The sequence below is a fragment of the Vipera berus genome, assembly GCF_964194415.1.
Source record: "Vipera berus genome assembly, chromosome: Z".
NCBI lineage: Eukaryota > Metazoa > Chordata > Lepidosauria > Squamata > Viperidae > Vipera > Vipera berus.
The window spans coordinates 94,572,612-94,600,036 of record NC_138205.1 but is presented as its reverse complement, the minus strand read 5'-3'; the positions used below and the strand labels follow the sequence as shown (position 1 = coordinate 94,600,036).

Genomic DNA, 27,425 nt, shown 5'->3' with positions numbered 1-27,425 from the left:
CTTAGAAAGGTCTTGTTATTATCTGCTTTCCCAACTATTTTTTTTAATGTGCTGACCATGTAGTGCTTTGTCGTCCCATGCCTCTATTCTGTTCTTCATTTGGTCTTTCTTGTAGGTCAGTTTGGTCTCTCCAGTAGTCAGTAAGCCTTCCTGATATACTAATTCCAGTGCATCTTCATCATTGTCCTTCATATATTCTTCCAAAGCCTTTTTTTCTTCTTCAGCATCTGATGTACATGCAGCATTCCACGTCCACCTATTTGCCTTGGTAGATAGAATCTGTCAATGTCACTGCATGGATGAAGCGTTCTGGTCTTCCTATTCATTTCTTTTAGTTCTGGATGATCTGAAGCTGTATGGAAAAACATCATCTGAAATAGAATCGCTGCTGAACACTGTCCGTATATATAGCCAAGATATTGCAATGGAGTTTGGCTTGGACAAATGTGCCACACTTACTCTCAGACAAGGAAAAATAGTGAAAACTGAAGGAATCAAGATGCCCCACAGAAATAACATTAAGAGTCTGGATGAGGAAGATTACTACAAATTATTATTATTATTATTATTATTATTATTATTATTATTATTATTATTATTATTATTAATAATAATAATAATAATATAAGTAGTAGTAATAGTAGTAGTAATAGTAGGAGTAGGAGTAGGAGTAGTGGTGGTGGTGTTGTTGTTACGCGATGTAAAAAACAGCATTCCAATTACTTGCAGTTTCCCACTGCTTCCCTCTTCCTTGTTTCTGTATTTTAAGTTAACATGAGTAATTACCTCCTTCCCTTACAGGTAGATCTTGCCAGTTTGTATATCAAGACAGGTGCCAAGAACATTCCCACTGTGTTTTTGCTGACAGATGCTCAAGTTCCAGATGAACACTTTCTTGTGCTGATTAATGACTTGTTGGCATCAGGTGATTATACCTACACATTTCTTGAGAGATTCTCTCAGTGACAAATTATCAGGTGTTTCAATGAACTTTAAAAACAGGTTATTTGTCTTTGAGATGTTTTCCAATGTGGGTGGGGTGTCCTTTGACAAAATATCTATTAACCCTAGTAAGTTCAATATTGTGCATTGTTTTCTTGAAAACTAGCCATATTATTTCTTGAGAACCAATATTAAGGTTATATAGCCCATAGCTATACATTCCTACTGGTACACTTTGACCATATTAAATGGTTGATATATTCAACATAGCAACTCTATTGGGGTGAAAAAAAGCATAGTTTATGTGAATGTTTTAGATTAATAGTGGAATAACTGTGACAGTTTTAATACTAGCTTTTAACCAGAAAATTAAGCATATATAACACTATTTGTATTAATTGGTTACACAGAGAAACAAATCCTAGTAGTGATATTAGCCTTTAAGGACAGATACAAGACCATGTTTAATGTATTAACATATATATATAGGTTTCTAAAATAAAGAAGGAAAAGAAAGAAATTTATTCATGTTTACGTTAAGTGAATGATTCTTGGCAATAAGTACATATTTATATTTAATCTTTTATTCTGAATCAATAAATATTTTGTATATATAATTGTAACATTTTAAAACAAAACTAATGGGCCTCATAATTGTAAGGAACATTAGAGCAGAAATAAGAAATTCTTATTAGATATATATGAACAATTACATGTACACTGTGTGTACAATTATTAGGCAACATCATTTTCATGCATATTTTCCACCTCCAACCTGAATGCTTAGTGGATATAACTATATCGGGTGATGTGTATTTGTGTAATCAGGGAGGATATGGCCTAAGGAGATCAACACCCTATATCAGGGGTCGGCAACCTAAAAAAGGAAAAGAGCCACCAGGAACCGGTTCCATCACAAATTAAAAAAACTGGGAGCCGTGTGCGTGTGTCCATGCACGCGCATGCGCAAAAAAACATTTTGCGCATGTGCAAAATGTTTTTTTGCGCATGTGCGGACGCACGCAGTTGCCATTTTTTTAAAAAGTGAGATGGAACCGGTTCCCGGTTGCCCGACGGCGACGGCCCGTCTGCAAAGCTGCCACTTTCGGTAGCTTTGCAGACGGGCCGCGGCAGCTTCCTCAAAGAGCGGCACCACTGCCCGTTCACCCGGAGGTACGCGCGCGCCTCTCCAAAGGTTTGGGGAGGTGCGCGCGCAGCTCCGCCCGTTCGGGGAGGTGCGCGCGCACCTCTTGGAACGGGCCGCAGCGTCGCTCTTTGAGGAAGCTGCCGTGGCCCATCTGCAAAGCTGCCGCTTTCAGCAGCTTTGCAGATGGGCCGCGGCAGCTTCCTCAAAGAGCGACGCCGTGGCCCGTTCGCGCGGAGGTACACGCGCACCTCTCCAAAGGTTTGGGGAGCTGCGCGCGCACCTCCGCCCATTCGGGGAGGTGCGCGCGCACCTCTCTAAACGGGCGGTGCCACTCTCCATTTGGAGAGGTGCACGCACACCACTGCCCGTTCGAAGAGGTGCGCGCGCACCGGGTGGCTGGGAGCATGCGGCTCCGGAGCCGCGGGTTGCCGACCCGTGCCCTATATCAAGGTGTGCATAATTATTAGGCAGCTTCTTTTCCTCAAAATGGGCCAAAAAAACTGACTCTGAAAAATCAAAAACATGTTGAGAAAAAAAGACGCACATTATCTGCCAAAGATTTGACAAGAATCCAATATGAAGCTACCAGGAACCCATTGTCCTCCAGTGCTGTCATATTCCAGAACTGCAACCTACCTGAAGTGCCCAGAAGTACAAGGTGTTCAGTGCTCAGAGACATGGCCAAGGTAATGAAAGCTGCAACACAACCACCCACTGAACAAGACACATAAGTTGAAATGGTAAGACTGGGCTAAGAACTATCTAAAGACAGATTTTTCAAAGGTTTTATGGACTGATGAGATGAGAAGTGACTCTTGGCGGACCAGATGGATGGGCCCATGGCTGGATCAATAACAGGCACAGAGCTCCAGTTCAGCTCAGAAGCCAGCAAGGTGGAGGTGGGGTACTAGTATGGGCTGGTATTATTAAATATGAGCTAGTTGGACCTTTTCAGGTTGAAGATGGACTTAAAATCAACTCACAAACCGACTGCCACTTTTTAGAAGACACTTTCTTCAAGCATTGGTATAGGAAAAAGTCTGCATCTTTCAAGATTTTTATGCAGGATAATGCTCTATCACGTGTGTTGAAGTACTCCACTGTGTGGCTAGCCGTTAAAGGACTTAAAGATGAATGAATAATGACATGTCCCCTTTCCTCACCTAACCTAAACCTTATTGAGAACTTGTGGACCCTTCTTAAACAGGAGATTTATGGAGAAGGAAAACAGTACACCTCTCTGAAGAGAGTCTGGGAGGCTGTGATTGCCATTGCATAAAATATTGATCATCAACAGATCAAGAAACTGACAGATTCCATGAATGGAAGGCTTATGACTGATATTGAAAAGAAGGGTGGCTATATTGGTTACTGATGATTATTATTATTATTTGAAATGTCAGAAATGTTTATTTGTACATTTTGAGTTGTTTGTTTATTATTCTCACTTTAACAGATGCAAATAAATGAATCAGGTGGGAATTTTTTGTTTTTCATTTACTTGCACACTAATTCTGCACACTAATATTTGCCCAATAATTGTGCACATGTAGATATTCTCCTAAGAATGTCAAAACCTCACTTTTACTTTCTTAAATGTTCAGGTTTGAGGTTTATTAACATTTTGGATTGACTGAAAGCACTGTAATTGTTCAATAAGAAAATTAATCCTCCACAATACAACTTGCCTAATAAGTATATATACTTTTTATTATATCAGTTTCTTGCAACTCTTCTTATCTGTTTTAATCAAGGAGAAATTCCAGATCTGTTAAGTGATGAAGATACAGATAGTATTATTGCAGGAATGAGGCATGAAATACATGAACTTGGTCTTACTGACACGAGAGAAAACTGTTGGAATTTCTTTTTAGATAGAGTACGACTGCAACTCAAAGTAAGAATTAAATTTTCCAATATTACAAGGAGAGCATATGTTTACTTGCATCTCTTTCAGTAATTCCTTAAGAATTTACTACTGTTATTTCTGATTCAGAGATAACCGTAAGCTAAGCTAACCTGTTGTTTACTGCATGTATTGAACTTAAAGGGTTATCATTTCTCAGCCAACTTGCCAATTACAGTCTTCCACCCTATGATGCCTACAGAGTTTAATTTTCTTTTTTAAAATTTCCATAGAAAGGATTATGAATCAAAGTGCTAAGAGGGAAGAAAGGATAACCCTTTCACTGTCCATTTGCCTCCATATACTTCCTATGTAGAAAATTCAGCTGCAAACTTTACCAATAATCTGATATGAAAATTAATCAGAATTCAATATTCTCTAATCACTCTAATGCAATGGCAAAATGGTTTCCATGCATATTGGGATGTTTCTAATTCCCAAAAGGAGATGACATAAAATTAATTTTAAAAAAGGATCAAAATGTTTGTTGGTTGCTGAATCTTTTATGGTTTAAGTAAGCTTACAGGAAGAATCTGTAAGCTGACATTGATCCCATACAAAATTTTAGGACATCTTAAGATGAGATAAGGAAACCTCATAGGTATTAACATCTTGTAAATTTGGCAGTAATATTTCCAAAAGATGATCTTGAATCTTTCTCAAGATAGTAATATGGTACCAAGAATTTGAAAAGTTTTCATTAAGTATTCCATCATAGGATAAGTCCTTATTTGGTTTTCAAATGTTCTAATGTTTCATAATTCCAATGTAAAACATTATTTTTTACAGTTTTTTAAAAACCTCTGAAACATACTTGCCTTGCTGTTACTTCTCAGATGTCCTACTGTGCAAAATTAGATTTCCAACAGGCCATGGACTGGAGAAGATATATCAGTTAATTTATTCAAAAACATTTGTAAGATTTTGTAGAAAAGAAAAGGAAAAATAAAAGGAGATAGTAGCATAGGAAGATTTTTTTCCAAAGCATTATTGGATAATCGCCTCCTTTAAAATGTATTTTTCTTTCAAATATAAAATTGTCAGGACTGGAACATGTGGATAAATATAATTTACGTTTTGTTATTTTTAAATAGCTATGCAATGATTCTGCTGTGCAAAATTTTCTAATATCACTAGGAAGCTTTGAAGAATGGCAATATCTGCATTAAAAACAAAAATGTAGCCAAACAGGAATGGACATATTGCATCAATATCTTTAATCACGTGGAACAATCACTGAATCAGAAGTATAGAAGTGATTTATGTCAGATGGGTTGCTCTAATGACTGAATGCTACAATTAAGTTTTAGCATCACTGATTAACACAAATGAGCCTTATTAACTGATACTGGATTGAACCAGGGAGCAACCCACAAATGCACCAAATCCATGGTTTGTACAAAACCCAGTGCAAGTGAATAAAACACCATTTTCTGAAGTTAAAATCCTCATTTGCTTAAATTCATTAGCTGCTAGGTAAATTGAATTCTTGTTTGTGAGTCTCATGGCAATGGCTCACTGCCACCACAGTTGACTGCATTATTCTTTTTGATTACCATGTTATGCTTCAGTCTCTCTTTCTCTCCCTCTCTTTTTTGCTTCTCTTCATCTCTACAGATCATTTTGTGTTTCTCTCCTGTCGGTTCCACATTGCGAGTTAGAGCTCGGAAGTTCCCAGCCATAGTTAACTGCACAGCCATTGACTGGTTTCATGAGTGGCCGCAGGAGGCCCTGGAATCCGTCAGCAGGAGGTTCATTGAGGAGATGCCTGGGATCAAGGTACAGAATTTCAAGCTCGTCAATCATATGTAAAAAGCAACACAGCTCTCTATGAGATTAATAATGGGATAAGCTAGAAGAGAAAAAAAAACCTTGTTTCCTCACATATTTGCCTTCATTTAAAGCTGCAGTGTTCTGTATTACAATGCAGCCAATTTCTTCAACATAGCTTTGAAAGTGTGAAAGAAAAAAAGAAAAGGAAATGAAAAGGAAGCAAATGTGCAAGGATCCTAATAGACATTTTGAACTTTTACAGTATCATCTGAAATTAAAACGTTTATGAGCTTCAATTGAAGCATTTCTCTAAAATTACGTAAGTTTGACTCTGCATATGAATATAGAAGAAACAAAACGTTGTCACATAATTGGAATTTCCCACTCCTAACTTTTACAAGAGTAAAAAATTGTGCTCAGTATTCACCTAAAAGAATATTTTTATCATTTTTTTAAGTAAGCACTTGATATCAGAACATTTTCAATCCCTTTTCCCATCAAGTGAGAGAGTAATAGAAGTGCTTTTAACTTTTTATCATATGGTAGTAAAATTAATTAGAAAATAATCAAAATGCATTCATGCTAACCTGTAATATTAAAAAATATGGAAGTGAGAATTTAATTTTGATGATTAAAATGAACACTTACAATTAAGCTTCTTTTTTACGATAATGTCCAGTATAGTTTCTTAAGAGTAATTATGATCCAGCTGGAAAAATGTTCCTAAATTCTATTTGCTACTCTGCAAGATTTTTAGTTAGATTCAGTATCTGATTTCTTCCTGGACCAAATGGAATAAGAAAGTACTTTAATTAACAACAAGTTGATTAAACATTAAAGAAAAAATAAATATGACTTGATGTAAGTGCTGATGACAGAGTAATATAAGAATAGAAGATTCATTGTTAATACAGAAGAGATTCTTCTACTGTAAAGCCAACAATTGTAAAATAACAAAATGATGCTCTCTTTCTTTATGATAAACAAACCAAATGAGAATCTGATTAGAAACATAGTTATTAATGTTTTAACTTGATCGAGGAATGACACAACTGGTTGCATGCAAGATCTATTCTGAAGTGAAACAGAAGAGAATTGGCTAAGGGGGATGGTGCTAAATTCTGTATTACTTTAAAAAGTGACAAACACAATAAATGGATAGAACTCATAGCAAACCCAATAGCAAACCCAAAACGAAAAATCTGTTTCTACTGTTCTTTCTCCCTTTGCTAAATATCAGTCACAACCAATATAATTCCTTCTTTTTACAAATGCCAATAGGCCTCAATACTTTTCATTCCACGTAAAAGTGAAAGCACAGAAAAATTTAGAAACAGTTTAGTAGTTAGATCTTTTTCTTTTTTCTTTTCTTTCAGTCCTATACTTCTGCCAATGCTGAGCAACAAAAAAGATTCTGTAAGATTAAAAAGAGTGACCAATGACATCTACTGGCCATAGAGAGACTTGTCTTTATTTTCCCATAGCATACTATGCAAATAACTTTTCAAAGATTCAGGGATAGAACTTCTGGGTCTATTCTGCTCTATTTGGTTCAAATTACACCCATCCAAAGTCAATTAGTTAGTATGTGTGTGTGGTGTGTGTATGTTTGTGTCCATAAAATTAATTTTGTAGAAATGGGATTAGAATTATATATTGTAACATCTGTTTCATAAAATGGAAACAATGAGGATTGATGTAATTAACTAGTTGTTCTACGTAAAATGATAGAAAATATTATTTAAAATTATCACAAGTACAGAACAAATTTAATTGAAATATAAACAGGATTTCTAAAAACACACTTTTTAACTCTCTAGTTTTTAAAAGTTGTTTGAGTTAGACATGACAAATAAAGCCATTGCATGAGCTGTTAAAACTAAATTTCTAAAACAAAGATCAGCATTAGTCTTAAAATGGAAAATGCATACATACTATTGCATTCTTTGTCATACTATACCCCTATACTTGTGGCAGTTAACCAAGGAGAATCTTCAGTTGTAGGAAATATAATACACTAAAATTTTGGCCAAGAATGCAGCTAATGCAGAGAAGCTGAATTTCACAGAAACAGTACAATATCCATAAATCTGCAAAAGAACCATCTTCAGAATATTTCTGTTCACAACATCTTTAAATGGTATTTCAGAACCATAAGAATGCAGATAATGCCAACTTCGATATTTGACAACCTAAAGCAGCTCTTTGAAAATCTTATTATTATTTGTGAAAAATTGGCCTTCCTAGTTATAAAAATCAGGCAATAATAGTAAAAGCTATATAAATATATGCAATACTATGAACCATATGAATAATAGGGCATTTTCTCCATCTTCCATCCTTTATAATACTTTATAATACAAAGGTTATAATAAATAAGAGAGAATATTAAAAAAAACTTATTCACATAGGGCATAGTGAAATTATGGATCTGTGCTACAAAGTATTATAAATGATAATAATGATAACTAAAAATGGATTATACAAATTCACAAAAAAGGTTTATCCAAATGAAATTTTGCTTCAGATTTGAGGGGGGAAAAGATGCTTTGGAGAAGGTGGGATTGCTAATAATAAGACTTGTTTACAACTGCTTAAAGCAGTTCTTCCTGGATTTGTGCTGCTTCTGCCACATGATCTTGGGCAACATATGTTGTGTATGTTATGGGCTATAGTTTTGGTATAATCTAGCACACTTTATCTATAGTGTCTACATGTAGGGCTTTTGAATATATCAATAATTAGTAATACTATACATGTTTTCATACTCAGACCTTTTTCTTGTATTGCTTTTTTTGCGGGAGGAGGGAAAGCTATGTCCATGTGTATGCATGTGTACATATGTTTGTGTGGAAGCAATTTTTCTGTGAAGGGGAGCTTATGGTTAATAAGTACAGATGGAGAGATCAATTAATTTTACAAATGGGAACTTTACAGACAACTGATTTTAATCAATATCTATTAATCCAAATAATACATTATTTCTTAGAATATGGCTTCTGCTGGATATGCACAGAGATTTTATATATGTGTATGTATGTATATATGTATGTATGCATGCAGTGCCTGTATATACAGTGTGTGTATATGATGTGCTGTGATGTGTGTGTGTGTGTGTATCATAGTATATATGAATTCAGCTTTATTTAGTCAGCAGTGATATAACTTGTTCTAAACATATTTTGGAGATAAATAAATATAGTTAAAAATCTTGTTACCTCAATCCTAATATGTTAGGCTTAAGAGTTCTAATTATTTAGGCTTTCTCCTTTCTATGTGGTTTTAATTGGGGGAGGGGAAAGAACACAGCTCATTATGCAGAGATCCATCCATTATGTCAAATTACAATTTAACAATAGTATTATATGAACAGTTAATATGTAAATCGTCTCAGTTTAGAAACAGAATTTTTCAACAAAATCTTTCCTGAGTGCATTAACTTGGTACATAGGTTTTGATAATCTGATGTGACATTTTTCAGATACACAAACACACACTGCTGCATATTACGTTATTTTTCTCACGGTTAATATTTTGAAGAATTAAGATTAAGTTGTACAAAAGTAGTACCAGAAGAGACAATGTAAAGTTGCTAAAGTCCAAGCTCTATCTTCAAGAATTGTAATAAGATTGTGAAATACAATAACTATTTTATTATTTCTTGAGTTGGATACCATCTGTTAAAAATTATATTCAGCAGTATTACTAGTTAGTTATTAAATTACCATTACCCCATTTTCATTGTTACTGTTGCTATTTTTTGAATTCCCAAAGTGAAGATTATGAGTTCTTCAGAATTTCTTCATTAATTTCTTCAATGGTGTAAGAAAGAAGCCATACATTGAACTAGATGAAGCAGCACTGCCTGCTATATATAAGCCAACAGCATTTTCCCTCTTGTTCTTAATCTCAAATTATTTTCACCTTTTGAATTTTACAAGTAGAAACTGAACAGAAAGTAGCAACAGGTTCAAGTAGGTGAAATGGTGGGAGAGGGAAGAAGCAAGTTTGCATTGAATAAACTAGAAAAATAAAGGAATTCATTTCTAGTAAGTATCTGCAAGAGAGTATGGCTTAGTGAACATTGTATTGCATGTGAGGATTTTAACTAGCCTACCCGAAATATGGGATTTAACTACTGCAAGGGAAAAAAAATAATGTCTCCTCTGTGTAGTTTTCTGTCAGCTGAGGACTCATTGATGTGATCTGGCTTTCTCTCTTAATTTATACAATTTATCTATTGTACACTGATTTTAAATATCTAGGGGAAACCATTTATTTCCATTTGTTAAGGACAGTTGACCACATATAATGGTCATTAGCGTGCATAAGCTACATTATCCAGTAAACTTGAGACAACAGATTCAAGATCTATAATTACATTCATTAGTAGAACCTTCATTCAACTTCTAATTGGTCCAACCCCATGATTTTAAAAGCCATAGTAACTGCATGTATTGAGAGGCTATAAAAGCCAAACAGTGATGGGATATTTAGGTGGATTAAATTGTACATAAAAATCAAAAAAGTTGCTGCCAACTTTGTATCTTATCCTCAAATCAAAGAGGAAAAATGTGCCCATAGGCTTTTCATCTGAATGTTTGGGCCTATCGGTTTAGGACATTGCTGGCAGAAGCCCCACATATGGAGCAGTGATACATGGATGGAAGTTATTTCAATTTCAAAGCCAAAAGAAAAGCTTCTGGTCTCAGTCCAGAAATTTTTGCCAGAGTAGCAATTTTTCATGCATATTACTGGACACAATGACTTACTTTCTTTCTCTCTTTCTTTCTTTCTTTCTTTCTTTCTTTCTTTCTTTCTTTCTTATTAGCTAGATGATTTGTTCATCTTATTAACAATTTGTTAACAATGGTGCTCAGGATGCAGAATTGTATGCCATACATATCTGTTGATGTTGGATCATTTTTTTTTCTTAAAAAATACATATACTGCACCATTAACATGCATGAGGACATATATGAAAGTTCATCCATAACTCTATTAAGATCTTTTATTCAAATTTCATACAAGAGAGATAAAGCCATGCAGACTGTTTGCACCCTTAAGTTCGTAACTGTGTTACATTAAATTTAAAGGATGGTTTTGCTTGTGTTCAGCTTAATACAAATGACAAATCGTCCCTCAAACTATTCTAACTGCTACAGAATATGGCAGAGTGAGACACTGAAGATGCATGGTGGGGCTGCGCAAGATAATTTGATCAGGTGTCCATGACCATCTTACTTATTATTAAATACTTTGTTAGATACTTGAATGTAAAATGCATGGAAAATTATTCCTAAATATTTATTATCATTGCTGGATCTGTTCATGCTACATGGAGATGCTTGAAAAACATGTTTCACTTAAAATATGTATATTTCCTATTATACTGATCATTTAAAAAGGAATACTAGAAATACAAGCATTATTGATTATACATTTATCCACTGATATTTAACATTTCTAAATTAAATAAAAAGGGAGAGTACAAGATTTTACTTCTAAAGAAGGTCAAATTAGCCATAATATTATTTGCCTTTTGGTTTGATAGAGCTGATCCTGAAAAAATAAGGTGCAATATTGAACAAAACACCACCAAAACCTTGGAGATAACTGAATAGTGGAATAAATAATTTATGCTAATGAAATTACTGCAATTAGTAGTTCCACAATGACCCTTTTAGAAGACACAGCTGTTAATGTCAGGAAGTGTTGTCACTGCTGACCTTATCATAAGAGAAAGTGACAAATTGAAAATGCAAGGAAGACCAATCATCAAAGAGGTCTGCTCAGAACGATTAGAGTTTTGTGAAAAACAGTGTGAATTACAACCAGCTGCTCTTGGGCTCAGCAGCTCAGCATGCACCCCATGCTGTGCCATTTTGTTAAGCTTGATAACAATAGTTATTTTGCCCCATTGGAACAAGTTGTCTCAGGCCACTTCCAGCTCTACCGGAACCCACCTCTTTCCTGGCTGATTTACAAATAAAAGTGTTACCAAAAGCTTTTCAAAACTACTACGTAAATGTCTCTCATAAGGATCATGGCTGGGCAGAGGCCAGCAATTCTGGAAGAAAGTTCTCCTTGTTAATACATGTCTATAGAGAGAGACTGTGTGCAAAATAGAAAGTGATAGGAGGAGTAATTTAACTACTTAAGGTCTAGCAAACTTTGCTTGCTGTCATTTTTTTCCCTAATGTGCATGAAACATTTCCATTCAGAAAGTGAGTGTTTAGTCACTTTGCATCCAAGTCATGTAATCCTTATTTCAGTTTCAGTGCCATTATTCTAGTTTAAAGGCAGTTCTTATTAAAGAAACCATGTTCAAAAATAAGTTTTGTTCCAAAGATAAATTACAAGTTGTCTAAATGAGCTTCTTTGTAATATTAATTATGTTGGCTTGAAACGTTTAGCTATATCAACAATCACTCATGAATAATTTTCCAAAAGATCTCTAAGCATTATTGACAATGCTTTGGTAAATTATGTGTGACTTTCCTAAGAGTTGCTGTAGCTCATTTAATTCATATTAATTGATTTTTAAGTTTCCCTTGATTAATTGAACTGCATACATCTTGAACTGAGTGCAATAAATAATCATTAAAATGAGGGAGATGTGATTCCACAAATTAGAAAGTTAACTACGGTAGAAGTCATAGAGGACAAAATGGAAATTGCTTACATGTATACTGCAGCATTTTAATGTGTTACTATATAATAAAATGAACATTTTGGAAACAAATAGGTCAAATTTTCAATATTTTCAAATATTTCTTAAACAAATGTACAACCTCTAAATGAATTGTGCCATCCTTCTTTCATTTAGATGTATATTGTGTAAAATGTAGTTTTAGATTAAAAAAATCAGTGGTATTGTTTTATATTGTATTAGTATATGTGTTTTTCTACTTGGGCTATTTTGATGTGTAAAATAAAGCTACATAATTGTTTGAATTAATCAGCAATGAATGAGGCAGAATAACAATCTGACCAATAACTCCATCAGTCCCTTACGAATTGACTAGTCAAAGGATCTGTGTTCTGGTGATGGAATTAAGCAGCAGCCTTTGTTTTGTTTTTTTCTGCTGACTTCTACTGGACATTAGCATGTTCTATTGGTCTATAGAGGCTTTCATGCTTTCTCAGATGTAAACTACATTTGGAAACACTGGGTTTTATTTATTTATTTATTTTATTCAAATTACATCAGTTATGGGGAGGGGGGATGCTGCTAAATGGAATCAGAGCAAGCAAATAGAGTGGAAACTTAACCATTTTCTTCCCTGTCAATGCTTGAAGAACATCTAGAAAATAATGATTTTTTTCCCTCTCTATGCTTGCTCAGATCCCATTAACATCTCCCCATTGAGTGTTGTAATTTGCATTTTAAAGCAGATGCATATGTTTAATCCATGTATTTTGGCCCTAGCTCTGACCTCACTCCAATTAATGGGGTTACAACTCCCATCAATTATGCATTGTTTGGGAATTCCAATTGTAGCACGGCTTTTACAGCTGAACTGATGAGAAATTCTTTTTTTAAAAAAAAGTTTCTGTGAGATCTTGTGACTAAACATTTGAGGTTGATGCCAATGTCATCTGTTGACCTTTGATTAAACATATTATTTATCAATGTCAATATGGCCCTCATGGCTTTCCCCAACTAATTTTCTTTGGAGTTTATATTTGGGGGAAGATGGCATAGAGATGCTGGATGGATAGATAGATAGATAGATAGATAGATAGATAGATAGATAGATAGATAGATAGATAGATAGATAGATAGATAGACAGACAGACAGACAGACAGACAGACAGACAGACAGAAAAAGATAAGATGGCATTTGAGTGCCATAGTTCTCAGAGGAATGGCTAATAATTATATAGATTATATATGATAGTCTAATGATCTAATGTATATCTGGGAGTATAAAATTGAGAACCTTGCCTGACTTCCAAAATGGTGCCTATGAACCAAGACCTGAATGATAATACCTGCCACAATATCTTGGCCCTGGATATGAACACAGAGGGGTATCTATTGTGTCTAGTTTTGTATTTAGTCAATTCAATATTTTTACTTCTAATTTAAAATGTATTTTATATTTTTACTTTCAGCCACAGTTATACGACTCCATTTGCTATTTTATGGCATATGCCCATGCTAGTGTTAATGAGATAAGTGCAAAATTTCAATTAAATGAGAAGAGATACAATTATACAACTCCTAAGAGCTTCCTAGAGCAAATAATGCTCTTTAAGAATCTTCTAGAGAAGAAAATTCAGAAAATTTTTCAACACAAGGAACACCTTATAAATGGCATTCAGAAGCTGAAAACAACTGCTTCCCAGGTACGTCTATGGATAATAAATAATATTTTTCTGCTGTTTATTTGGAGCTATAGTTTTATAATTATTCATAAATATTTAAAACCAGAATTATCTTTAGATCCAATGTTAACAAATTCCTTCAGAAATGAAAATGTTTTTTTGTTTAATGTAATGTATAGTCCACCTGACCCATCCCAGCTCTGGCCAACATGCAACATAAATAATTAACGATACAGAGATTGTACCAAATGAATATCCAGAGACAGAATGACCATACTACCAAACAAATAACCGAAAAGATCTATCAAGTGCTTAGTCTGGAGAAAGACTCAGGTTTTAAGTGTCATTTAAATGTGATCAAAGGCATAGACATTGGGGGGGATCATTCCAGAAGACAGAAATTAGGATAGAGAAGACCTGTTTCTTATGTCCCAACAAGGGACTTAATAATCAAGAAACCAAAGCATGCCATTTCTGAAATAGCCACTTAAAAAACTAGACCTTATGTTATGAAGGTTTTACAGGCAGTAACCAGCATCTTGAATTGCTCATAAAAACCCAATGAAGAAATGTCTACAACATCTGTATCTGTGTTATTTGGAATCTATTTAATCAGTGCAAGGATGGGAGTAGAGTAGAATAGAATAGAATAGAATAGAGTAGAGTAGAGTAGAGTAGAGTAGAGTAGAGTAGAGTAGAGTAGAATAGAATAGAATAGAATAGAATAGAATAGAATAGAATAGAATAGAATAGAACAGAACAGAATTGAATAGAATAGAATAGAAACTCTATTGTCACTTTAAATTTACATTAAAATGAAATTTCATTGCATTCATCTCTCAAAAAATACCATTATGCATACACACACATACACACACATATGTGACATAGAGAAACAACACAGTCTAGTTCGAATGTATCCATATACATGGCAGGGAAAAAAGAATCCTATGAATTTACAAGACAGATGGCATAAGGAACAAAGCTGTTACAGAATCTACTAGTTTTGCTATAAATACTTTGAAACCCCCTCCCAGAGGGGAGCAACAGAAATAGACCATGAATTGGGTGTGTGGGGTCTCTAACAATGCTTTGAGCTCTAAGTATATAGCACTTATAAACAGTATAATGGGAATAACAGGAAGCAAGCTTCCTATAATCTCAGCTGCCCTTACCACTCTCTGTGTGGACTTTCTATCTGAGGCACTGCTACCACCAAACCAAACAGTGATGTAATTTGTTAAAACACTCTCAGTCATGCACAAAGATGTGCTGTTCTCATCTGACACAAGAAATGTAAATGATGGTTTGCACACTTCACTAAAGATAATGTATGAAGAGACCAAGTCAGATTGTTAGTTATTTGCACCCACAGGTATTTCATACTACTGTCCATCTCCACAGCTGCAGACTTGATACAAAGTGGAGTATGACTATGCCAATTCTTTCTAAAATTAGCAATGATCTCCTTTGTTTACTAAACTGATAGTCTAAATCATGTTTAGATTATAACTTTCACAAATAATTGTGCATGCCTGTTAACTAGCCTGGTTAAAGCTGATTAGGCTTGTTCCAGTAATATTTGCAGAATATCAACCGCTTTTAGAACTGACAATGAAGTTATTGAACTTGAGTGTACCTCCATCTCTTACCATTGATTATCAACAATAAAGGAACTAGCAGTTAAAATAGCAATGAAATCTTGGAAAAGTTATTCAAATGCTGTAATGTGACTATATCTACAAAGATCAGAATCATGCAAGCATTTTTTTCACTATGACTTTATATCAGAAGGAAAGTTGGACTTTGAAGAATCTGTATTGATATTTTTGAACTTTGATACTAAAGAAGCCTCCTAAGATATTGTAGATTGCCAAGAAAATGAATTAATGGATCATTGAATAAATCAACCCAGAGTGCTCATTAAAGGCACAAATAACGGAGTCAAATTATCTCACTTTGAATATACTATGTACATCATGCATGCATAGCTCTCTAGAGGAAGTTGTATAATGCTGGGAAAGGTAGAAGGAAACAGAAGAAGAAAATGATCAACACCAAGGTGGGTGGATACCATTGCAACAGCAGTTAGGTGCCCAGATAAAAAATCTGGTAAAATCAGGTTGCAGGCAGATCATCCTGGAGAAAATATATGTGGTCACTAAGAGTCAACACCAGGGTAATAGCATACAACCATTATCAGTGTTTAAAGGTAAAGTTTCCCCCGCACATGCGTGCTAGTCGTTTCCGACTCTAGGGGCCGGTGCTCATCTCTGTTTAAAAGCCGAAGAGCCAGCGCTTGTCCGAGGACGTCTCCGTGGTCATGTGGCCGGCATGACTAGACGCCAAAGGCGCACGGAACGCTGTTACATTCCCACTGTAGTGGTCCCTATTTTTCTACTTGCATTTTTACGTGCTTTCGAACTGCTAGGTTGGCAGAAGCTGGGACAAGTAACAGGCACTCACTCTGTTACGCGGCACTCGGGATTCGACCCGCCAAACTGCCAGTGTTTGGAGAACCTCAAATTTCTTATATTTGATCTAATGCTATGTGAAAAACAAAAGCCTTTCTTGTCTAAAAGATGCTTTTTTCTTCAAAAGGCAACTGGACTTTTTTTATTCCTTGAGAAAGAACAAGAAAATATTTCACTTCTCATCCAAGAAGCTTTATCAGTTGTGACGGAGGGTGGGGATGGGGGAAATGGAAGGATAGGTATAGACAGTTGGGACTGGATGGTGGGGGGAAGCAAAACATTTTCTTCTTCCTCAAGGAAAAAAAAGTCCAGTTGCCTTTTGAAGAAAAAAAGCACCTTTGAGACAACTATGACCAGGATGAGAGAGAATCTTCACGGGCAAAGAGCCTTTCTTTTAATATATCTAATAGTAACTAGTTTTCAATGAACATGTGTAAGAATTTGTTCTGCTCATAATTTAATGTGAAAACCCAATCCCTAGCCTATTTGCAAATGTGTTCATGTGCACAGTTACTTAAATGTAATCTAGATTCTACCACTAAAAATGCACATATAGTAATATATATATATATATATATATATATATATATATATATATATATATATATATATATATATATATATATATATATTAGTAACTACCAAAATAAAATCAAAATACACATGTTAATAAAAATTGCATGCAGAAATATATAAGGGAAATTGTTTCCAAAATTAAAATATTAATAAAAATATTAGAAACTTTAGTAATTAGTAATTTAATAAAAATGCAGATTTAACCTTTTGTAATATTCCAGACTTTCACTACCTCTGAATGTAGAATATCAACAGCATTTGTTGAACCTGTTTTCCAAGAGATACTGATAAAGTTGTGTTAGACTGTTGCTTGTGTAGGGGACAGTGGGGGTGGGTTGGTATATATACCCAGTGTGTACTATTTGTTCTTCATTGGATTCATCATCTCAAACTAGTAATTGTACAAACAGGAATCTATGGAATATAACAAAATATAAAAAAGAAATGTTTATTTTTAATTTCTGTAACAGCAGAAAAACATATTTATGCTGGTTAGACAGTGGGTGGGATTGAAATATGTGAACAACCAGTTCTCTGTGTGGGTGCTGCTTCTGGAAATCCATTCTGGGCCTGGGCAACAAAAATTAACTACTGGTTCTGGCAAACTGGTGCAACCTGGCTGAATCCCACCACTGTGCTTAGATATATGTACAGGTAGTTCTCTACTTACAACAGTTTGTTTAGTGACCGTTCAAAGTTATAATGGCATTGAAAAAAGTTGACATATGACCATTTTTCACACTTAGGACTGTTGCAGCATCCCTATGATCAGGTGATTTACATTCGGATGCCTGCCAACTGGTTCATATTTGTGATGGTTGCAGGGTCCCAGGTCATATGGCCACTTTTTATGAGCTCCTGACAAGCAAAATCAATGAGGAAGCCAGATTCACTTAACAACCATGTTACTAACTTAACAACTGCAGTAATTTACTTAACAAATGTGATAAGAAAAATAATAAAATCATAAAATGTGGCAAAACGCACAAATTTCTCACTTAGCAATATAAATTTTGGGCTCTGTTGTGACTGTAAGTTGAGGACTACTTCTATAGGTAACATGAACAGGAAAAGAACAGGTGTCTATAACAGCCACTTTCAAACCAGCTAAGGAGGAGAGTTCAAATTTGATTCTTGCTCTGAATGCAGCCCTTCAAGAAGCAATCAATAGTTCTTAGCCTGCTGCTTCAAGAATGAGCATTTCAATGTCTTATCTACACTGTCTGAGCCTTGAATAGTGAATTCATAGGCATGGTTGGATTGCTTCCTGAAGTTCTTATCTGGATGGTCTAATGCAGGCATGTCAAACTCGCGACGTCACGTGACGTCGCACGACATATCGGAACTTTTTCCCATTGCCGAAAATAAGATGGGCGCGGTTTCTCCATGATGCTCTGGCCCGTGGGCCGGCAGTTTGACACCCCTGGTCTAATGTGTCCGGGTGTGTTATCTGAAGCCTAAAATGTGGTTTGGTAACCACATTTTGAAAAACTGCCTATGCTGATTTTTTTTCCAAACAAATGTCTTTGCTGTTCTGCCTTAGGTAGAAGATTTAAAATACAAACTTGCTTCTCAAGAAACAGAACTGCAACTGAGAAATCAAGATGCTGAAGCTTTGATTACTAAGATAGGGCTTCAGACTGAGAAAGTGAGCAAGGAAAAGGCCACTGCTGATGCAGAGGAGCAAAAGGTCAGTATAATTCCACAATTTAGTCATGTTGAGCTATATTTAGCACAGAATAAACCTTTGTAGGTGAACAATTTCGAACACCTATCTCTCCAGGGAGCATAAAATCTAAAGAATTATTATACTTACTCATGTTTCAGCATTTCATACCATGATTACCACTTGACCTTTCTTTACATTATGCATTTTTCCAACCTTTTAGTTCTTTTAATGATATGAAAGAACAATAAGTATGAAGCTCATTCAAGCATATAATGGATGGGGATCTTGAGAATCAGACTAGTATGCAATACACGAAAGGTCAGAGAGTCATCTCTAAGCACTTCAGGGTTTGGGTTTTTTTGGTTTTTTTTAGTTCAATTGAACAGTTCAATTGTTCTTGAAGTTCATTCCATTGACTTGCATCTTCATTTTCAAATTTTGCATTTCATGATGTATTTGCTGAGGTTTCAAATTCATTGTTCAGATCCTTCATCCTTCTGCATATTCAATTCATCTTGCTTAAAAAATAAGTTATTTTTAGCTTTATTAATCAATTCTATTTTAACCCCAAAACTATTTATAAATTGAAAGCACATTTACAAGCTAACCTATTTTTTTAGGTGTACTAGTGTTTGCTAACAAATAGCTATTTTCACATAGGATTCCAGAAATTTTTGGATCATTGTGAATAAAAGCATGAAGCTTGCTTTAATCTGTTCTACTATTTCAGTCACTAATAAATTGGAAATGATTTCTTTACAACAGATGGGTTAAAATGTTTAGGAAGGCAAGGATTGCAGTAGCCAGGGTCACAGGCATTTTCATGTTAATACACTCATTAATATACACATACATATTCCTCCATATTTTAGAATAATAACTTTATTGTCATTTTGAATGTACACTAATAGGCATACATTAAAATGAAATTTCATTGCATTCAGCTTTCAAAGGGTTACCACCTCTGATATGCACTACATAACTACAACAAAAATAAATAAATAAATAAATACATTTATGCATATATCCACATATATTATGACACAGATAAACAACAGTCTAGTTAGGGTTATGTATACATGTGCATGGCGAGAAAAGGAATCTTGTGAGTTTACCAGATGGATGGCATAGGGAACAAAGCTATTACAGAATCGGGTACTCCTGCTATAAATACTTCAAAATCTCCTCCCAGAGGGGAGCAACAGAAACAGACCTTAAAGTGGGTGTGTGGAGTCTCTAACAATGCTTATAAGCAGCATCCTGAATGCCAGGGAGCGAGCTTCCTATGATCTTCTCGGCTGTCCTTACCATTCTCTTAATGGACTACTGCCACCAAACCAGACAGTGATGCAGTTTGTTAAAATACTTTCAATCATGTCTCTGTAAAAATTGGCCAGGACAGAAGGAGAAAGATGTGCTCTCCTCATCCAACACAGGAAATGCAGATGCTGGTTTGCACGCTTCATTGAGGATGACATGTGGAGAGACCAACTCAGATTGTTAGTTATCTGCACCCCCAGATACTTAATACTGATGACCACCTCTACAGCTGCATCCTTGGTACTGAGTGGAGTATGACTATACCGGCTCGTTCTGAAATCTACAATGATCTCCTCTGTTTTATCAATATTTACAACCAATTTATTTTTATTGCACCAGTCCACCAGAGCCTTCACCTCTTCCCTATAAGCATCTTCACTGTCATCTTGGATAAGACTCACCACTGCCATGTCATCTGCATACTTCACAATATGATTTGTAACAGATTTGGCACAGCAGTCATGGGTCATCAAAGTAAATAGTAGCAGACTCAGTACACAGCCCTGTGGAGAACCCATACTCAAGGAGGTGGAATTGGAAACTTTCTTTCCAACTTGCATAACCTGGGGTCTATCAATAAAGAAATCAAGTATCCAATTACATAAAGGAGTATTAAAACCTAATAGGCACATTTTCCCCCCAGATACTGAGGGATGATTATGTTGAATGGTGAACTAAAATCCACAAACAGCATTCACACATGAGTATTCTTCCCCTCCAGGTGCACCAAGCTAAGATGAAGCACACAGGAAAGTGCATCTTCTACAGAGCAGTTCTTCCGATAGGCAAACTGTAATCGGAACTGTAATTTTTGTTCATACAAAATATTGACAGCCAGCTGCCAATATTTTCCGAAAAGGACTGTGGCTTGGTGAATTGTGGATTGGGATAAGTAGCATACAAAGAAGGGCAAATGGGAACTGGATTAATGTCAGACCTTTGGTAACTGCCTAAATCAAAAGCCCGCCCCTCCCCCATGCCTGAATTTCCCAGAATTCTTTTTAGCCAAATTTACAGAGATGAATGAAACTTACAGCAAGTAAATTATTTTTCAGTTTAGCTCCAACATTAAGCTGATATTTTCTGAGTCTTTTTCCTAACACCTTTATGGTGTATCAGACTGACAGAGGCTCTCCCTACTTTTGAGCTAAGGCTCAAAATGAACTAAGGCTTGTGACCAAAGTCAAAAATAACAACAACAAAAAAAGCTTCTTTCAACATGTAAAAAACAAAAAAGTTAAGGAAATGATTGATCCATTAGTGGGGGAAAGTGGCAAGAAGGTGACAAGCAACAGGGAGAAAGCAGAACTACTCAACTCGTTTTTTGCATCTGTTTTTACACAAAGGTAAAAACAGTCCAACCTATCAAAAACAGTGCCATAAAAAACAGAATAGAAACACAAGTTAAGATAGGCAAGACGAGTGCAATCACCAGGACCAGATGGATTACACCCCAAGGTTCTCAAGGAACTGGCAGATGTGATCTCAGAACCACTGAACTATATTTTTCAAAGATCCTGAAGCACTGGGGAACTACCAGAGGACTGGAAAAGAGCTGATGTAGTTCCCATCTTCAAAAAAGGGGAAAAAATAGATCCAGGAAACTGTAGACCTATCAGCCTGACCTCGATACCTGGGAAGATTCTGGAAAAGATAATCAATGAATCAGTGAACACCTAGAGCAGTGGTGGCGAACCTATGGCATGCATGCCACAGGTGGCACACAGAGCCCTCTCTGTGGGCATGCATGCCATTGCCCCAGTCCTAGGCCTTCAACTGGGTTTTATAAAACCTTTTTGCTTTAGGCCTCCACCACCATGTGCAAAAAAAAAAGGTTCAATCAATGAATTTCAACTTTTCACAGGAAAAAAAAGATCTCACAAAGTTGGAATTGACTGAACTTTTTAGTCCCACCCAGTCTGCTGTTACCACCGCAGCCACGCCCACCCAATGGGCCATGCCTACCTGGCACCCGATGATTCATAAATGGATTTTGAGTTGCAGTTTGGGCACTCGATCTCTAGAAGGTTTGCCATCACTGACCTAGAGGCAAACAAATTCATTACTAAAAGCCAACATGGGTTTGTCAAAAACAGATCATGCCAGACAAATATTATTGCATTCTCTGACCAAGTAACAAAATTAGTGGACCAGAGGAATGCTGTGGATATAATTTACTTGAACTTCAGTAAGGCATTTGATAAAGTAGATCACAACCTACTACTTGATAAGATAGGAAAATGAGGGTTAGACAGCATTACCACCAGATGATATACAGTAGAGGTGACAAATAGATTTAAGGAATTAGATCTGATAGACAGAGTGCCTGAAGAACTATGGACAGAGGTTCGCGACATTGTACAACAGGTAGCAACCAAAACCATCCCAAAGAAAAAAATGCAAGAAAGCAAAATGGCTGTCTGAGGAAGCTTTGCAAATAGCTGAGGAAAGGAGGGAAGCGAAAGGCAAGGGAGAAAAACATAGATATGCCCAATTGAATGCAGAATTCCAGAGAATAGCTAGAAGAGATAAGAATGCCTTCTTAAATGAACAGTGCAAAGAAATAGAAGAAAACAATAGAATAGGGAGGACCAGAGATCTTTTCAAGAAAATTGGACAGATGAAGGGAACGTTTAATGCAAAAATGGGCATGATAAAGGACCAAAATGGCAGGGACCTAACAGAGGCAGAAGAGATTAAGAAGAGGTGGCAAAATTACACAGAAGAATTATACAAGAATGAGCTTAACGTCCCAGATAATCACAATGAGGTGGTCACTGACGTCGAGCCAGACATCCTAGAATGTGAGGTGAAGTGGGCCTTAGAAAAGCTGAGCAACAACAAAGCTAGTGGAGGTGACAGTATTCCAGCTGAGCTATTCAAAATCTTAAAAGACAGTGCAGTAAAAGTGCTACACTCAATTTGCCAGCAAATTTGGAAAACTCAACAGTGGCCACAGGATTGGAAAAGATCAGTTTACATTCCAATTCCAAAGAAAGGCAGTGCCAAAGAATGTTCAAACTATCGCACCATTGCACTCATTTCTCATGCTAGTAAAGTCATGCTTAAAATCCTACAAGCTAGACTTCAGCAGTATGTGGATCGAGAACTACCAAAAGTACAGGCAGGATTTCGAAGAGGCAGAGGAACTAGAGATCAAATTGCCAACATACGCTGGATCATGGAGAAAGCTAGGGAGTTCCAGAAAAACATCTACTTCTGCTTCATTGACTATGCTAAAGCCTTTGATTGTGTGGATCATAACAAACTGTGGCAAGTTCTTAAAGAGATGGGAGTACCAGACCATCTTATTTGTCTCTTGAGAAACCTATATGCGGGTCAAGAAGCAACAGTGAGAACTGGACACGGAACCACTGATTGGTTCAAAATTGGGAAAGGAGTCCGGCAAGGCTGTATACTGTCGCCCTGCCTATTTAACTTATATGCAGAGCACATCATGAGAAAGGCAGGGCTAGATGAATCAAAAGTTGGAATTAAGATTGCCGGAAGAAATATCAACAACCTAAGATACGCAGATGATACCACTCTAATGGCAGAAAGTGAAGAAGAACTAAAGAGCCTCTTGTTGCGGGTGAAGAAGGAGAGTGCAAAACTTGGGTTGAAACTTAACATTAAGAAAACCAAGATCATGGCATCTGGCCCTCTCAATTCTTGGCAAATAGATGGGGAAGAAATGGAGGTAGTGACAGATTTTATTTTCCTGGGCTCCAAGATCACTGCAGATGGGGACTGTAGCCAAGAAATTAAAAGACACTTGCTCCTGGGGAGGAAAGCCATGGCAAATCTAGACAGCACACTAAAAAGCAGAGACATCACCCTGTCAACAAAAGTGCGTATAGTCAAGGCTATGGTCTTCCCAGTTGCAATGTATGGCAGTGAAAGTTGGACCATAAGAAAGGCTGAGCGCCAAAGAATTGAGGCCTTTGAACTATGGTGCTGGAGAAGACTCCTGCGAGTCCCTTGGACTGCAAGGCGATCAAACCGGTCAGTCCTAGAGGAGATCAATCCTGACTGCTCTTTAGAAGGCCAGATCCTGAAGCTAAAACTCAAATACTTTGGCCACCTAATGAGAAGGAAGGACTCACTGGAGAAGAGCCTAATGCTGGGAAAGATCGAGGGCAATAGAAGAAGGGGACGACAGAGAATGAGGTGGCTGGATGGAGTCACTGAAGCAGTAGGCGTGAGCTTAAATGGACTCCAGAAGATGGTAGAAGACAGGAAGGCCTGGAGGAATGTTGTCCATAGGGTCGCGATGGGTCGGACACGACTTCGCAGCTAACAACAACAACAACCACCAGATGGATTCGTAGCTGGCTGACCGGCCGTACTCAGTGTGTGGTCCTCAATGGAACTGCATCTATATTGGGGGAAGTGTGTAGTGGGGTACCCCAGGGCTCTGTTCTGGGCCCAGGGCTCTTCAACATCTTCATCAATGATTTGGACGAGGGGGTAGATGGGGAACTCATCAAATTTGCAGACGACACCAAGCTGGCAGGAATAGCCAACACTACTCCAGAAGATAGGCTTAAGATACAGGAGGATCTTGACAGACATGAACACTGGGTGCTATTTAACAAAATGAAATTGAATGGTGAAAAAAGCAAGGTTCTATATCTAGGCAAGAAAAACCAAATGTACAGGTATAATATAGGTGGTGCCTAGCTCAATACCAGTGGAAAATCACTTAAATATGAGCCAGCAGTGTGCTGCAGCTTCCAGAAAAGCCAACACAGTGCTAGGCTGCATTAACAGAGGGATAGAATCAAGGTCACATAAAGCATTAATACCACTTTACAATGCCTTGGTAAAGGCCACACTTGGAATACTGCATCTAGTTTTGGTCACCATGATGTAAAAATGATGTTGAGACTCTAGAAAGAGTACAGAGAAGATCAACAAAGATGATTAGGAGACTGGAGGCTAAAACATATAAGGAATGGTTGCTGGAATTGGGTATGTCTAATTTAATGAACAGAAGAACAAGGCGTGACATGATACCAGTGTTCCAATGCTCCAATGCAGTGAATGCTCCAACACTGGAAGTTTTTAAGAAGAGACTGGACAGCAATTTGTCTGAAATGGTATAGGGCTTCCTGTTTGAGCATGGGGTTGGACTAAATGACCTCCAAGGTCCTTTCCAACTACTACTACTACTACTACTACTACTACTACTACTACTACTGCTACTATATTATTATTATTATTATTATTATTATTATTATTATTATTATTATTATTATTATTATTATTATTATTATTATTATTATTATTATTATTATTATTATTATTATTAGTCACACAGTCAGCCAGATGTTCAGACTGGATTTGGCATTTTTGTCTACCTATCGAGTCCTTACCAAGGACCTGGGATAGGCAGATGTGGATGTTTGTTGGTATTACAGATGTCGCAGGATGGAAGCAGTTCCTAGTAAGGCCACCTTTTGCAATTGACTAATGGCAAATTTGTCAATACCAATGGTGTTTGAGTGGTGCTCCAGTTGTTTTGGGATTGCACCCAAGGGGCCTATTACTATTGGTACTATCCTTGCTTGCCTTTGCCACAGTCTTTCTTTTTGTATTTTTTTTATTTGTATGTCTTTGTATTTTGTTATCTTCTCCAGTTCTTTCTCATCTATTCTGCTGTCTCCAGGCACTGCCACATCCACTATCCAGACTTTTTTGTCTTTCTTATCGACAATTGTTAAGTCCGGGGTGCTTGTCTGTTTGAATTCTGAAGTCCCAGAGCAGTTTAACTTTATCATTTTCTATGACTTTCTCTATTTTATGATCCCATCAGTTCTTGCTTACAGGCAAATGATATTTCTGATAGATCTTCCAATGCACCATTCTTGCTACTTTGTCATGCCGATGCTTGTAGTCCGTCTGTGCGATCTTCTTGCAGCAGCTTACCAGGTGGTCCACTGTTTCTTCAGCTTCTTTGCATAGGCAGCACTTACTGTCTGTTGCTGCTTCTCAATTTTGACTTTGTATGCATTTGTCCTTAAGGATTGGTCTTGTGCAGCCAGAATTAGTCCTTCGGTCTCTTTCTTCAACTTTCCTGCTCTTAGCCATTGTCAGGTCTTGTTATTATCTGCTTTCCCAGCCATTTTCTTTTTTATTATTATTAAAGAGTTTTACAAAAACAAGATTTTACAATACATCCCCAAATCCCACCCACCCCAAACCACCCCCCTTCCCCCCCCACTTCCCAGAGCTAAATACAGGGTTATAGTTATAATAATCATATTCTAACTAAAGATTATCCATAATATAAAATTAACCAAATTCATAATGTGCTTTAACTCCCCTTTAACATAGATACATACAAAGTACTAACACTAAAATTAATAACAATATCCCTCTAAAATCTACTCATAAGCTAAATGGAACTTTTTAGTCCCATATTTATTCTGAATATAATCTATCCATCTCCTCCAAACTGAAATATATCTTTCTTGTGAATGATCCTTCAAATAAGCATTATTTTTCTGGTCTTCCTATCCATTGCTTTTAGTTCTCCTTGAGTCCAGTCCACTGTTCCAGCTGTGTATCTAATGACTGGAATTGCCCAGGTGTTGATTGCCTTCATGGTATTTCCTCCATTGAGTTTGGAATTTAAGATCTTCTTCACTCTCTTGATGTATTCACCTCTAATCTTTTTCTTGACTTCAGTGTGCTTGATATTGTCAGCTTGAAGGATACCCAAGTATTTGTAGTAGTCTTCCTTATCCAAACTTTTAATGTTATTTTCATGGGGCATCTTGATTCCTTCAGTTTTCACTATTTTTCCTTGTTTGAGAGTACGTGTGGCACATTTGTCCAAGCCAAACTCCACTGCAATATTTTGGCTATATATACGGACAGTGTTCAGCAGCAATTCTATTTCAGATGATGTTTTTCCATACAGCTTCAGATAATCCATGTAAAGGAGGTGGGATAGTCTGGCAGGTGTTTTTGGTGTTTGATAGCCATGTCCTGAGTTATTCAGTATTGTTGACAGAGGATACTGTACAATAACAAATAGCAGTGGTGATAATGAACCTCCTTGAAATATTCTTCTTTTGATATTAACCTCTCCCAGTCTTTCACCATTGACCTTCAACTGTGTCTTCCATTGTGCCATCAATCTTTGCACAAATTTTCTGATGTTTTTACTGACTCTTGTTATTTCTAGGCACTTGATTATCCAGTCATGTGGCAGAGAGTCAAGTGCCTTTTTGTAGTCAATCCATGCCACATTCAGGTTGGTCTTCCTTCTCTTGC

General features: G+C 36.5%; 1 protein-coding gene across 1 annotated transcript in view; it reads left to right on the top strand.

Annotated features, from left to right (window-relative positions):
- The window catches only part of DNAH11 (dynein axonemal heavy chain 11), a gene marked incomplete at its 3' end in the record, with an annotated part of 227,874 nt that overhangs the window by 119,516 nt on the left and 80,933 nt on the right, over positions 1 to 27,425 (top strand). The window contains 5 exon segments of the mRNA XM_081342997.1: positions 802 to 925; positions 3,844 to 3,986; positions 5,613 to 5,774; positions 13,890 to 14,123; positions 18,696 to 18,842. Of these exon segments, the coding sequence (XP_081199123.1) occupies positions 802 to 925; positions 3,844 to 3,986; positions 5,613 to 5,774; positions 13,890 to 14,123; positions 18,696 to 18,842 (810 nt within the window).